At 34.1% G+C, this 13,891-nt stretch overlaps 2 protein-coding genes across 5 annotated transcripts; one reads left to right on the top strand and one right to left on the bottom strand.

The window, feature by feature from the left end:
• Positions 1 to 1,665: 1,665 nt before the first annotated feature.
• Positions 1,666 to 4,693, top strand: LOC111392437 (gamma-soluble NSF attachment protein-like). The gene is made up of 4 exons (XM_023017786.1): positions 1,666 to 1,974; positions 2,586 to 2,665; positions 3,504 to 3,633; positions 4,359 to 4,693. The coding sequence occupies exons 1-4, from the start codon at positions 1,765 to 1,767 to the stop codon at positions 4,458 to 4,460; spliced, it is 522 nt and encodes a 173-aa protein (XP_022873554.1). The 5' UTR covers positions 1,666 to 1,764; the 3' UTR covers positions 4,461 to 4,693.
• Positions 4,694 to 6,509: 1,816 nt separating this feature from the next.
• Positions 6,510 to 13,469, bottom strand: LOC111392431 (UDP-arabinose 4-epimerase 1). 4 transcript variants are annotated; one of them, XM_023017779.1, is made up of 11 exons: positions 13,381 to 13,469; positions 12,538 to 12,720; positions 12,278 to 12,402; positions 9,709 to 9,822; positions 9,517 to 9,624; positions 9,335 to 9,426; positions 8,605 to 8,746; positions 8,375 to 8,469; positions 7,421 to 7,550; positions 7,134 to 7,278; positions 6,510 to 7,053 (listed from the first exon to the last, which is right to left on the bottom strand). In XM_023017779.1, the coding sequence occupies exons 2-11, from the start codon at positions 12,596 to 12,598 to the stop codon at positions 6,812 to 6,814; spliced, it is 1,254 nt and encodes a 417-aa protein (XP_022873547.1). In that variant the 5' UTR covers positions 12,599 to 12,720; positions 13,381 to 13,469; the 3' UTR covers positions 6,510 to 6,811. The 4 variants fall into 4 exon arrangements, with proteins under 4 accessions (XP_022873547.1, XP_022873546.1, XP_022873548.1 ...); XM_023017778.1 differs by having other exon boundaries at positions 13,339 to 13,456; XM_023017780.1 differs by lacking the exon at positions 13,381 to 13,469 and adding an exon at positions 13,058 to 13,226.
• Between the last annotated feature and the right edge of the window lie 422 nt (positions 13,470 to 13,891).

The raw sequence follows: 13,891 nt of genomic DNA, 5'->3' as shown, positions 1-13,891 counted from the left end.
ATGAACATGTAGCCTTTAGGTTTGGTAACACAATAACACTTTCACTTGCTCAAGATTTGAACATTCATAAAAGAATTCCATTCTTAAACGGTGAAGGGCTTCAAGTTACATCCAAATCTATATGATATACCACCTTTATCAACAAGCAAAATATTATGCATTACAACCAGGCAGGCAATGTGCTCAAAACGCAGTTGCTTCCTAACATAGTTAAGAAACTGCATTGTGAATGAATAAGAAGTCAGTTGACCACTTGACAGGAAATCATAAGTTACTCCCCCGAATTGCCGACTACAAAGTCTTAGATTAACCCTAAAAACCGAAAACAAGGCAACCCAGTGAATCACTTCGAAAAGGTAGAAAGTAAAGAGGAATAAACATAGTAACTGCATTTGAAAAGGCTTAATTTAGCATTGAGGCATCTGTTATCCATGAGGCAAGGCGTAAGCTTCTAGATAAAACGATAAAAGAATTCAATAGAACACTAAAATACAAAAATATGCTCATAACATATCATAAACCATTTAAAAATCCATAATAAAATTAATGAGCTCTACACTATTTTTCTTTGCAAAAACGCAACATGACTCAAATCAAACAACGAACATCTCACTCTAGCAGCTACCTCTCAACTCAAAAGTCTATGTATTATATGAATAACCATACATGGATTTCAGGTACTATTTTTACGCTTCGTCTCCTACGTGGCAGGCAAACCTGTGCGTGAACTCCACGTCACCCTGCCTAAAAGACAGTTGGCTGAACATATATGGGATGCCAAACTCATTTGACTGAGTCGTCCCTATATGAAGAACCGAACCCTCATGCGAGAGAGGCTATAAGGGGGCCTAGCGAGATATCTTCTATGCAATCCTTGGTACGTGATTAACGTGACAATTCACTGCTACCACCTCCCTATCCAGCAAATCAGGTCATTACTAAGTCATGTGTCAGATTTATGGGCAACAAAATGGTATTAGCATTCAATACTTATGATTAATTGATAGCTTTAACAAGAGGTCTTAGCCGCACAGATGAGGCCACGTATCCTTTCATTTTACAATCGACATTGATCCTATTCTATTATAAAATCTCACATAAAGTGACATTCCAAAGGTAATACAAGTTCAGACTCTCAAACTACAACTCTGCTATCCTCACTATTATTATCACAAAATGCCACAAAGCCAACCGCCTTTTTATATTGGAGGCTCGCGTCTAAAACACCTCCCACACCAATATATACTACTACAATTGACTTAATCATCAGAGTGCGCACAACCAACTTTACCCCCCAGAAAGCCACGTATGGCTAACGGTTTGTCAAAGTGTGCAAAAATCAAGCTTGTGTGGACATGAGAAACCTTGGGATCTGTTGGCCACACTAGAGGTACAAAATCCGAGGTCAATAACCAACAAAATCAAAAGTCTAAGTTGCAAACAAAGTTAAAATAGATCAAGAACATAGAAAATAATAAGTTCTCAAATACAATAACAAGTAGATCTAGAAGCCACATAGGGCTATCTAAATTTGTTTCCGTCGTCTTGTGCAACAAAATTTAATTTATTACTAAAAATGGAGACAACTCAAGAATTTCATATTCTTGTGAATTTACATTTATCCTTTTTGGTTTTCACTAGTGTTTCTGAGGAAAGGTATAGTTTCTTAAAAAATAAATTTACTGTCCATGATTGTATCCTAGACATTCTCGAACTTAAAATACGTTGCAATTAGTTATCCCATTAACAGCTTGTGGATTTGACATGGGGTATTATTCTTATCATTCATTTATTGGTTTATACACACCTGGATGGAAACTCATGCCAATGTGTGTATCATTCCTGTTTCTAGTAAAGAAAGTTTTGATGTCTTACTGGTTTTGCTACCTATACAGGTATGCAGATGCTGCAACTTTTCTTTTAAGATTGGCCTTAGCAGCTGATAAATGCAATGCTACCCATAGCCAATGCAAGGTGTGAAAGCTTGTTAGTTTGGTTTCCATCTATTCAGAGCCTTTCTTGATGCAATTTCCCTTCCTATAGTTAGTGTGAAATATTGGTTTTAAAACTATGTTTGCATTATTCCCTTTTGTGTATTGATGAATACAACAGTAAGATAATTACATTGAATAGGCTTTAATGTGTCTAATCTATTATTTGAGGGGTAATCACAGCACAGATTTAAATTTATTCCCTGATATTCTCTTTCTTTCCCCCAAAAATTTCAATTTTTTATGAAGCGACTACAATAGCTTTTTTGATTTAAGCATTAAGGAAATAAAATTTAGGTGGTTTGGGGAATACAGTAGTCACCTCTGAATAGATCATACTGCCTTGAAAATCAGTAAATTAAGATTGCGGACAATCAATACGCCGAAAAATACACAAAACGTTTATTGATTGATATCTTGACGGATCAATAATTGAAGATGCTTTTTTATGCACTCAAAACATTGTAATCGTAATACATTAGAAGATTGTGTATTTCTGAAACAAAACACAATTGTGGGAAACGCAGATATATTTGAAGTCCAGAAGTCCTTTTCGTGTCCTGGAATTATTAGCTTAACCTCTTTTGGATGTAGGCTTATCTCAGTGCCATCATTGTGCATCTTTATGCTCACGACTTCCAGCAAGCAGAGAAGTGTTACAACGATTGTTGTCAGTAAGTTGAGCTTTTTGTGGCTTTTGCGTTTTACTCAGTTGGCATTCTTAAATGATGCCTCCCATTACTGGATTCGAATGAAAAGTACTAAATGGTATGGCTTGGTATTATCCACACACGCATGCTCATGGCTACATCTTGATGGGTGAAAAAAGTGAAGAAATGGTATTATTTTGGACCTGAAGAAAAAATTGGTTCCATTCTAGGAACAAAAGATATGTGGACTTTCTCTAGATGGGCCTAAATAATGTGAAATGATGTTTCTAAACGGAATGAGATGAAAGGGACAAAGGGGCAATCCCCCCTTTCCATTCTCTTACTATTACTTTGTTTTAACTTTTTAAACCAGAATTCGCTATTTTCACCCCTCCATGGCCCATGTGATGTGACAATTTATAACTGTAGGGCTAAATTGGATTGAAACGAAGTTGAAGGAATGAAATCATGTTTGGAAAAATTTAGGGGCTTCCAGAGTAGTTTCCCTTTTCATTTATGGAGGGTCAAAGTCCCAAAAGTAATCACTGAATGGGAAAGATGTCGAACGTCTAATACAGATATCTTTTTATCAGTGTTTGGCCACTGTCTTGGTCTTCTGTATTTTGCATTGCATGAAAGGTGAGGATTGAGGAATTTCTTCCCCTGTCCTTGACTAATGATTTCTTTGATGCTTGAATAAGCTTGTGTTTTTTTAAAATTATAGGACATAATTCGTGTACTTTTCGTTAAATCCAACTGTCTTGCTATTAATTTGTTTTCTCGTCATATTCATTTTAGGAAATTTACCCTTACTTTTATTCGCTAATTATGGCAATTTTTTTCCCTCTTTGCTTCTTGGCAGGGTTGAAGCTTTCTTGAACAGCGATCAAAACCGTGCCGCCAGTAGACTCCTTTCTGCATACACTGAAGGTGATGTTGAAGAAATCAAACGTGCTGCTCAATCAAGCATTGTCTCCAATCTTGATCACGTGGTAAATGTTCCAAGACATTTAAACATTGTCTATTATCATATTGGATTCAGATCACCATTTTTTCGCTCTGGAAAATGAAATGAACTTTTGTGGTGAACATAAGCAAGTATTGCTTCAGGGTTTAAATCTGTTGGGAGTTGTTAGTGGGTTATTAGTTGCAGACTTTATATTTTCATAATTCAAAAATTATGCAATTAATGATTGTTCAAGGAGTTACTGCATCTATTTAGGGCCCGTTTGACAAAGCTATTGTTTTTGCTTTTGCTTCTTGTAGAAAAGTTTTTGGATGAAGATACCTTAATTTTTGTTTGAAAACTAATTTTTAAAAGAACTTCTTATTTTAAAAGTGCTTTTAGAGATAGCCACATTAGACCAACTTCTTCTAAAATCACTTTCATAAAATTAGTCAAACGGGTTCAAAAGCTGCTTTTACATCTCAAAAACTCCTTTTGACTTTCAAAAGCCATGCGAAACACGACCTTACTTAGGGATGTATACAGTAGCATTGAAGCACTTCCCATTCTTTGTACATCTCATGGAGAAATGTCATATGGAAACACTTCTCGACTCTAAAATTGCCCATATTATTAAGGTTTAACCAACTCAAAACAAATTGACAAATGAAAAATTTTATTCGTTTTTCGTTTTATCCTTTTACTTATTTCATTATCGTCAATGCTCATATTGATAATGGAACAATTTAGCTAAAAGTAAGTTTTATGCAGATCGTCAAGCTTGCAAGGAAGCTTCCTACAGGTGATGTCAGTGCATTTAAGATGGACACAAAGGATCAAGAAGAACCCTTGGATGAAGATGATCTTACCTAAACCTACATCTAAGTCGATTTATCTTAAAAGTACCAACGGGATTATGTCTACATATTGTAGAGTGATGCAACATTATATGAATTTTTACTGGATGAAGATGTCTTTGGTATATTTCCCAAGAAAGAAAATATTGGTTGTGTACTATTGGTATTTCTGTGAATTACTACTGAGTTTTCCTGATATCTTTATTATTCTGTGACATAGCAGCAATCAGATGAAACAAATTCAGATTCTATTCTTGAAATTTCAGACTGACTTGCCTTAACCATTTCAATAGACCTTTCTTCGATGGGGAAGACGATTTTGATAGAAAACGAAAATTTGTTGACAATATTCAATATTAAAAATATATATATAAATATATATCAAATACGAGCATTTAAGAAAATTGGATAAAATTTCAACTATTAATATTTCAATTTAATTTAAAATTTGAAAACTAAACTCATAGATAATGATCAATTTTAGATAATGATAAAAATTAAAGATAACGACTATCTCTAAATGAAAATAAAATTTTAATTTAATTAAAATTATGAAAATTAAGAGTCTCAATACTAATTAAAGATTAAACTAATTATAAATTAAAATACAATATATAGATAAAATTGCTTGAATTAAATTAAAATTATCAATATTCAATCTTCATCAGTTTTTGAAATGATTAAGCCCTTGTTTAAGTCACATTCTTTTTAAAAAAATATATTTTTAAACAATAATTTGATATCATTTTAACCACACATTTTTCAATAAAATAATATTACACGCAAATCCAAAATTTTTCGTTATTTTTTAACCACATTTTCCATCAATACAATATTCAAAAAATTTATTTTTCCCTCAAAATGGGGATCAAACAAGGGCTAAATATAAAAACACCACGTTATTTTAGCCCTAATTGAGCTATAATTTTCTCAGAACTCTTTTTTTTTCAACTATACATTCTTCTATAAAATAATTTTACAAGTAAATTCAAATTATTTTTCTATTTTTTAACCATACATTCTCCCAAAAATCAATATTTCAAAACAAATTCTCCAATAAAAATGGAGCTCAAACAGTTTATTCAATGTCATGCTTATGCCCCTAATTTTTTTTATTGCATTCCCATTCTCAACTTAGCACATTTTTGTCATTGATAACAACATTATTTAATGATTTTGTTAAGAGTGAAGAAAACTAAAAAGACTTATTTATCTCTCATAATTTTAAATAAACCAAAAATATATATAAAAAAATATGATTAAATATTTGTCCCCTCACTGTAACGCGCTAATCAAATTTTTGAGTGAAAACTATCATAGGGACACTATGTTCTAATTTATGAAAGATTAAGATTAACGATGTGATGGAAAAAGGTTAAAGACTTCAACCTGAAAATGAATAAAAGTTAATGATCCTCGTTACAATTAAAATGTTGTGCATTTTAATTGTAAGAATTTTAGTAACACATCACATGCATAACATGTGAACATTTAGGCTGCAGTTAGTTTGGCGTTTTCAAGTTGTTTTCCGTTTTTCGTTTTCGAAAATGCGAAAAACGCGTTTGGTTCATTGTTTTTGAAAACGAGGTAAAATTTATAATTGAAAATATAAAATGGTTTTTCATCGTTTTGAACGTTTTTAGTTATCAATGTCTAAAACACGAAAAATGCCCAAACGCGTGTTTTCAAAGAAAACTAAAAATTGTTTAAAACTGAAAATGGAAAACACAAAACTAAACCAACTACAGCCTCAATGTCTAAATGGGCATTTTCCCACATAATGTTCAAAGGTTGACAACATGATTAATAATTATGAAAGTGATTTAGGACAATCTTATCAAGGTTGGGAACCTATGAGAAATTTAACACATGTTAAAGTGTAATAAATTGAACAACAGGTTTTCTCTTTGCCTGTTTGGACAGGAGCTTGTCCAAGAAGATTAATCCGTATTTTTAAGTTAAATTATTGCCAATTCTGTGCAATCTGCTGACAGATTTTGCACCTAAAATGTCCCAACAAACAAATGAAATTAATATAGAGTGAGAAGATAGTAGGCTTGCCCTGTATCAGCATCTCCTGATTCAAACTTTCTTGGAAAAAATTAGAGGAAACAATAACAAATCAATAATACCTCATTAGCAACTAATATTGCCTACATATATGTGTCGAATACATATATTACTGGCTGCTTCCTACGAACTCTAAGAGCCATATGGTTAAACTTGAATATAGATAGTTTAAAGAATAAACATAAAATCCCCTGCCCTCAATCTCCTCCCCTAGGTGCTAATAGAACTGGGCAAAAATAGGCAGTAAAATGGGGTTCTATGTTAGTCGTCCACAATGAACGCTGACTGCATAAACATCTATGCTGACGACACCTGAGGAGTTCCGTACCCATTGAGATGTGCCTTCTGCCATCTCCAAGCGATCTGCAAACTCTTTTGAAGATCGGTATGTTTTGCTGTCCAGTTCAACTCGTCCCTGATCTTGGTCGGATCACTGTATACTTCTGCATAATCACCAGGCCTACGTGGAAGAAAGTCGACTTTAATGGGCACCCCAGTTGCCTTCTTACAAGCCTCCACAAACTCATTGACAGATCGACCTGATAATAGGGATAAGAACAAAGTTTCAATAACAATAGTCTTTCGCAATCGGAAACAAGCATTTGGAGAAATAAGTTACCTCTTCCTGTACCAACGTTGTATATGCCAACATGCCGTGGTTTTGCCTTTTCCAGAGCTTTCACATGAGCATCAACAAGATCGGTGACATCAATATAATCCCGTATGCATGTGCCGTCCGGAGTCTTATAATCCGTTCCTCTAACCTGCACCACAACAGAAGTACAGATATAATTGTTTGTCAAGCACATATTATCAGTTCTCGAGCTATAAATAAATTTCCTGTTCGAAGGTGTTATGAGCAAAAGTATAGCAGGTGTTAAATCTGAAGAGTAAAGATACGCAGACCTTAAGCCCAGAGATGATGCCACGTGCCGCATCAAAACAAGCACCAGATATTCTTCCATGCTCGCGCAGTTCCGGACGGGGAGCTTCTCCTAGTCTTCCCTCAGGGTCGGAACCAATCACATTGAAGTATCTGAATATAAAATTGAATAAAGAAAGTAAAAGAAATAGTTTAATAAATAAAGTAGGAAAGGTAGAGCCCATACTTGGCAAAAGAAATATAATGATATTTTCAATCTGGAAAGGTCAGAGGGGCAACAGAGTTTAACAATGAACTGAAGAAAGTATTACTATTGATAGTTGTAACTTTTCGCCTATTGTTAACTCTATTAGGAGTTTGACAGTCCAAATTTATTCAAGTAAATCATCATGACTGGATGAATATACCACTTCAACACACACTAATTAAGTGGAAACAAAACTTAAAGAAATGACAGATGAAATAATATCAGGTTCTGTCGCCTCAATCACTTAATAACATACAATACCTAGATTTTAGAGATCCAAGAAACTGTGAATACAATACAGAAAATTTTTACTATAATTTCAGTTAATTAACTTGCTGATGAAGAAAAGCAACGTACTCGTTTTGGGCAACTATTAACACAGATCAACTCTATAAGAGAAACTTAATTTGGACCAAACATTGGAAGCTCATACATTCTTGTAAAATGGAAAATGTCTAATACATATTAGCTTGTACCTTAAAATCATGCATATTAGCTTGTACCTTAAAATCATGACAGCCATGTCTGAATTCTTATGGAAGTCAAGAATTATATCCTCTGCCATTTTCTTGGCTTTTCCATATGGATTTATTGGAAGCTGCACAATGCAAAATACGGTAAGCTGTTCAGTAAGAAAACTCCAAACCAACAAATAGTCACAGCAAGAAGTTACTTATTATACTGAAATTAAAGTTTAAACATTTAAGCAACTATGCATATTAGCTTGTACCTTAAAATCATGACAGCCATGTCTGAATTCTTATGGAAGTCAAGAATTATATCCTCTGCCATTTTCTTGGCTTTTCCATATGGATTTATTGGAAGCTGCACAATGCAAAATACGGTAAGCTGTTCAGTAAGAAAACTCCAAACCAACAAATAGTCACAGCAAGAAGTTACTTATTATACTGAAATTAAAGTTTAAACATTTAAGCAACTATTGCCCTTCATAACCCTCACCTGGGGAGTTACTTCTGTAATTGGCATTTTTTCTGGCTCCCCATATGTTGCACATGTACTAGAATATATCAAAGTCTTCACTCCATGGGCCGCCATAGCTTCTAATACAACAAGAGTATTTGATGTAATATTGTGATAATACCTGCATCAAAAACACGATTATCATTAAAAAAATAATAAAAAAATAATAATAATAATAATTTAACAGGAACTGCAATTTTTATGACTCAGAATGGCTCAAACTAGATTAAAATTAGACCATATAACTTTACAACTTTACATTTATCACTTTTGTAAAGTTTAAACATACAATATTTCAAATAAAAAAAGCCAAGAAAGTGCAATGGCTACTGGCCTACACAAAGAAACACCTGTGCCCGTTTGCTGGAGTATGGGATGGAGGGATTCAAGAATGAGCTTAGCATCAACCATTAGTAACTACATGCCCCAACTCAGGACGAAACTTCAAATGCATCCAACATTTAACTATATTCTTATGTTTGAATGCAAAGAAAATAAATTTTTTGCATTAGTGATACTAAAATAGTGAGGTAGACTAAAACAACCACGTTGTTGACATAATTGAAATTGCATAACTTTCATTTAGTGTCAACCTCTAAGCTACTACTCATGAGACCAGTTGATCAGGGGAAAACCTGCTTGAGGCATCTTTTATGGTCGCACCTACTATTATTTACAAAGGCCTACTATAAGATCAAAAGGCACTCACTTGAGAGGATCGAGGGTGCTTTCTCCAACATATGCTACGGCTGCAAAATGCATCACGGCATCAAATGCATTTTCTGAAAAAATTTTATGCACCTGACATATTGATTAAGGTAACAATTCCAAATCCATATTTAACTTGCACTTGAAAAAAGTATTATAAAAACAAATGCTGAATGAGGATACTGCTTTCGCATCACCCAGGTCAGCATATATAAACTGAAGTCTCCCAGGTTCTGGAAACAGCTGCTGCAGGACCTTGATGGCACCAAGATTTCCCCTTGAGAGATTATCCTGTAAAACGACAATACTGTCTCTTTTCAAGGTGCTATGTTAAAGTAATGGACAGTAATGATAACAGAAATGAACTATTCATACCACAACTGTCACACGATATGAGTCCTTCAGAAGTCGCAATGTCGCATGTGAACCAATGTAGCCAGCACCCCCAGTAACTAAGACATGAACAACACCAGGTTCATGATGTGAGAACTGCACAAAGACATGAGGGAAAACAAAAACGAGTCATGTTAAATTTAAAAAAGAGACAAATATTTGGCATGAGTAGTGAGCCAAAGATAAAAAAATGGATCCATTTATTTCTATTTCTTTCCTATAAAGCTGAATCTCATTGAGGAAATGGGATAGATTTGTAAAGATATCTTCAAATCTAATCTAATTTCTCAAAAGTGCAAACAAAATTAATTAAAATTCAATTCTTTTTGTCTCTATCCGGATGACAACGAGGTCTAATCTTAACACACTTCAGTTCTACTATGCTGCACTGAATCTGAAGACAAGCTTGCAGCAAAGTCTAATTATATACCATGCTGGGACAATGAACATGTAGCCTTTAGGTTTGGTAACACAATAACACTTTCACTTGCTCAAGATTTGAACATTCATAAAAGAATTCCATTCTTAAACGGTGAAGGGCTTCAAGTTACATCCAAATCTATATGATATACCACCTTTATCAACAAGCAAAATATTATGCATTACAACCAGGCAGGCAATGTGCTCAAAACGCAGTTGCTTCCTAACATAGTTAAGAAACTGCATTGTGAATGAATAAGAAGTCAGTTGACCACTTGACAGGAAATCATAAGTTACTCCCCCGAATTGCCGACTACAAAGTCTTAGATTAACCCTAAAAACCGAAAACAAGGCAACCCAGTGAATCACTTCGAAAAGGTAGAAAGTAAAGAGGAATAAACATAGTAACTGCATTTGAAAAGGCTTAATTTAGCATTGAGGCATCTGTTATCCATGAGGCAAGGCGTAAGCTTCTAGATAAAACGATAAAAGAATTCAATAGAACACTAAAATACAAAAATATGCTCATAACATATCATAAACCATTTAAAAATCCATAATAAAATTAATGAGCTCTACACTATTTTTCTTTGCAAAAACGCAACATGACTCAAATCAAACAACGAACATCTCACTCTAGCAGCTACCTCTCAACTCAAAAGTCTATGTATTATATGAATAACCATACATGGATTTCAGGTACTATTTTTACGCTTCGTCTCCTACGTGGCAGGCAAACCTGTGCGTGAACTCCACGTCACCCTGCCTAAAAGACAGTTGGCTGAACCTATATGGGATGCCGAACTCATTTGACTGAGTCGTCCCTATATGAAGAACCGAACCCTCATGCGAGAGAGGCTATAAGGGGGCCTAGCGAGATATCTTCTATGCAATCCTTGGTACGTGATTAACGTGACAATTCACTGCTACCACCTCCCTATCCAGCAAATCAGGTCATTACTAAGTCATGTGTCAGATTTATGGGCAACAAAATGGTATTAGCATTCAATACTTATGATTAATTGATAGCTTTAACAAGAGGTCTTAGCCGCACAGATGAGGCCACGTATCCTTTCATTTTACAATCGACATTGATCCTATTCTATTATAAAATCTCACATAAAGTGACATTCCAAAGGTAATACAAGTTCAGACTCTCAAACTACAACTCTGCTATCCTCACTATTATTATCACAAAATGCCACAAAGCCAACCGCCTTTTTATATTGGAGGCTCGCGTCTAAAACACCTCCCACACCAATATATACTACTACAATTGACTTAATCATCAGAGTGCGCACAACCAACTTTACCCCCCAGAAAGCCACGTATGGCTAACGGTTTGTCAAAGTGTGCAAAAATCAAGCTTGTGTGGACATGAGAAACCTTGGGATCTGTTGGCCACACTAGAGGTACAAAATCCGAGGTCAATAACCAACAAAATCAAAAGTCTAAGTTGCAAACAAAGTTAAAATAGATCAAGAACATAGAAAATAATAAGTTCTCAAATACAATAACAAGTAGATCTAGAAGCCACATAGGGCTATCTAAATTTGTTTCCGTCGTCTTGTGCAACAAAATTTAATTTATTACTAAAAATGGAGACAACTCAAGAATTTCATATATCTTCACTACTAATATTATCGTCAAGGGAGTCATTAACATCTGCATCCTCATTACACGTTTCTTTTCATTTTTTGTCATCATCCTCTAAGTGCACTGGTATATTCTCCTCCTCATTTTCTTCCATGTAGGTAGAAAAAACAAAATAAAAGAGTGCGAAAAATATTTTAGTTATCAACTTATAAAGAAATAACTCAAAAAGCTACCGTCGACAATTAAATGTTTGAAAATAGGGGCAAACACCTTAGTTGGCGTAAGGCTCGTGCTTGAGGCATTAGCCTTAGCAAATTGAGGCATAAGCCTCACAAATGGCATTCAAGGTGCTGGTTTTGAGGCATTTTATGATAGCCTCATGAGAGGTGGGATTCGATGCGTAAGCCTCGATGTTTTTTCAAACAACGCATAGTGATAACAATTTTAAGGAACAGGTAATTCAATCTTTTTTTCTTTCTCAGAAAGCTTAACAACAAAACCAAGCACTGAAAATGATAAGGGACTAGAGAGTTACTTGGCTAGGGGAATTAAAATTTGGGGATTGCTTGAGCATAAGAATACACATTGCTGTGAGGGTAGCAGCCATTAGAATTTTTCCTAGTATATTGCTCTTCTTCTTCGGGTCGGCATAATCCATGCCTGCAAATAGGAGAAAATAATAGGTTAAGGAACAGCTAGGTAATTACTACTAATATTAAAAACTTACCATACATCAAGCAGATTAACAGCAAATACGTACATACTAAACAATTCCGTGACCTTAAAATATCTCACCTCCTAAAGACATAGATCTATTAGATCTCTGCTGAGTTCTTGCCCTAGTAAAGCTCAGCATTTGAGAAATATGTTATTCTCTATCAATAAAGGAATTAACTAAAAGGTCCAAGTCTTGGACGTCAATGGCCAATTCAATCCTCTCCTATAATTTAGATGGAAAGTTCTGTAACTCTGCTTCCACTACATAGAAAAATGAAAAATATCCCATGATCAGTAGAAAAAATAAGAATGGTGACAATTTAAACTAATTTTGTCGTGTAAAAAGATGATCATAATTACATATCCTGAGAAACCTAAATTTTGACCCAAAAAGTTAAGTAAATTGCAGTATTACACCCCACTCCGACGACGAGAACAGAAGACAAAGAGAAAGGACAAAACACAAAAATTAGAAAGGATCTAAAGAAAACCCAAAAACTTCGAGATCCACCATGCACCGATCAAAAATCCCTACTCTAATTAACCACGCATATAAAGAAAAAAAATCAATTCTTGAATTATAACAATTAAAACCTACATGAATTAAAAACATAAAAAATTAAGAAATTGTTCATAAAACTGAAGACCCCATGTACATTCCATGCTTTGCTTCCATAATTACTGATGGGAAAACCATTTTCTTGATTTTCTTTCACTATGTGGGTTAATCATTCATGCGATTGAACAGAAAAAATCCGAAAAAGATAAAAAGGACAGAGCCCAGGATGTCCCCGTAAAAGGACAAAAGGTCGATATTTGGAATGGCAATTCGCAACATCCAATCAACGAACAAAAGCATCAATGTAAACAGTGACTCACATAATTAACAGATTAAAAATCCGATGTACAGAGGGAACATACGAGAAAGAAAGATGGAGAGAAATCCAATATACAATGAAGAAAGATGAAGAGGGTACGTTGAGCTTCGTCTTTTGAATTTTCTGCCAATGAAAGAGATAGCTCATTTTTATAATTATGTTAAATGAGTGAGTACATAAAGTTGGGTTAGGATCACAATCTAAATAAAGTTAGATGATAGGTCAAAATGTGAAATTAAATGATTTATTTAATTTTATCTATCATTTAGTATAATATTAAATTTCAATTTAAGTGACGTTAGATAATTTATCAAATAAAAAATGTGAAATTAAATGACTTCTTTAATTTTACATATTATTTAATATGACATTAAATCTCAGTCCAAGTGACGCTAAATAATTTATCAAATGAAAAAAGTGAAATTAAATGACTTAGTTAATTTTACCTATCATTTAATATGATATTAAATCTCAATCTAAGTGATGATAGATGATTTACCAAATGAAAAAGGTGAACTTATTTAATTTTACCTATCATTTAACATGACATTAAA

Source organism: Olea europaea, unplaced genomic scaffold, assembly GCF_002742605.1.
Source record: "Olea europaea var. sylvestris unplaced genomic scaffold, O_europaea_v1 scaffold93, whole genome shotgun sequence".
In the NCBI taxonomy this organism is placed as follows: Eukaryota; Viridiplantae; Streptophyta; class Magnoliopsida; order Lamiales; family Oleaceae; genus Olea; species Olea europaea.
This window is presented reverse-complemented; position numbering and strand designations above follow the sequence as displayed.

Bases quoted from the DNA above. Each gene is read 5' to 3' on its own strand.
- LOC111392431 (XM_023017779.1), bottom strand. From the start codon at position 12,598: ATGCTGAGCTTTACTAGGGCAAGAACTCAGCAGAGATCTAATAGATCT. The intron at 9,823-12,277 runs GTAACTCTCTAG...GTCTTTGTGCAG, and splicing joins ATTTTAATTCCCCTAGCCAA to TTCTCACATCATGAACCTGG. The intron at 7,279-7,420 runs GTCTGCGTATCT...GTTGTGGTGCAG, and splicing joins GCATCATCTCTGGGCTTAAG to GTTAGAGGAACGGATTATAA.
- LOC111392437 (XM_023017786.1), top strand. From the start codon at position 1,765: ATGGGGTATTATTCTTATCATTCATTTATTGGTTTATACACACCTGGA. The intron at 1,975-2,585 runs GTGTGAAAGCTT...TTTTGGATGTAG, and splicing joins CTACCCATAGCCAATGCAAG to GCTTATCTCAGTGCCATCAT. The intron at 3,634-4,358 runs GTAAATGTTCCA...AGTTTTATGCAG, and splicing joins TCTCCAATCTTGATCACGTG to ATCGTCAAGCTTGCAAGGAA.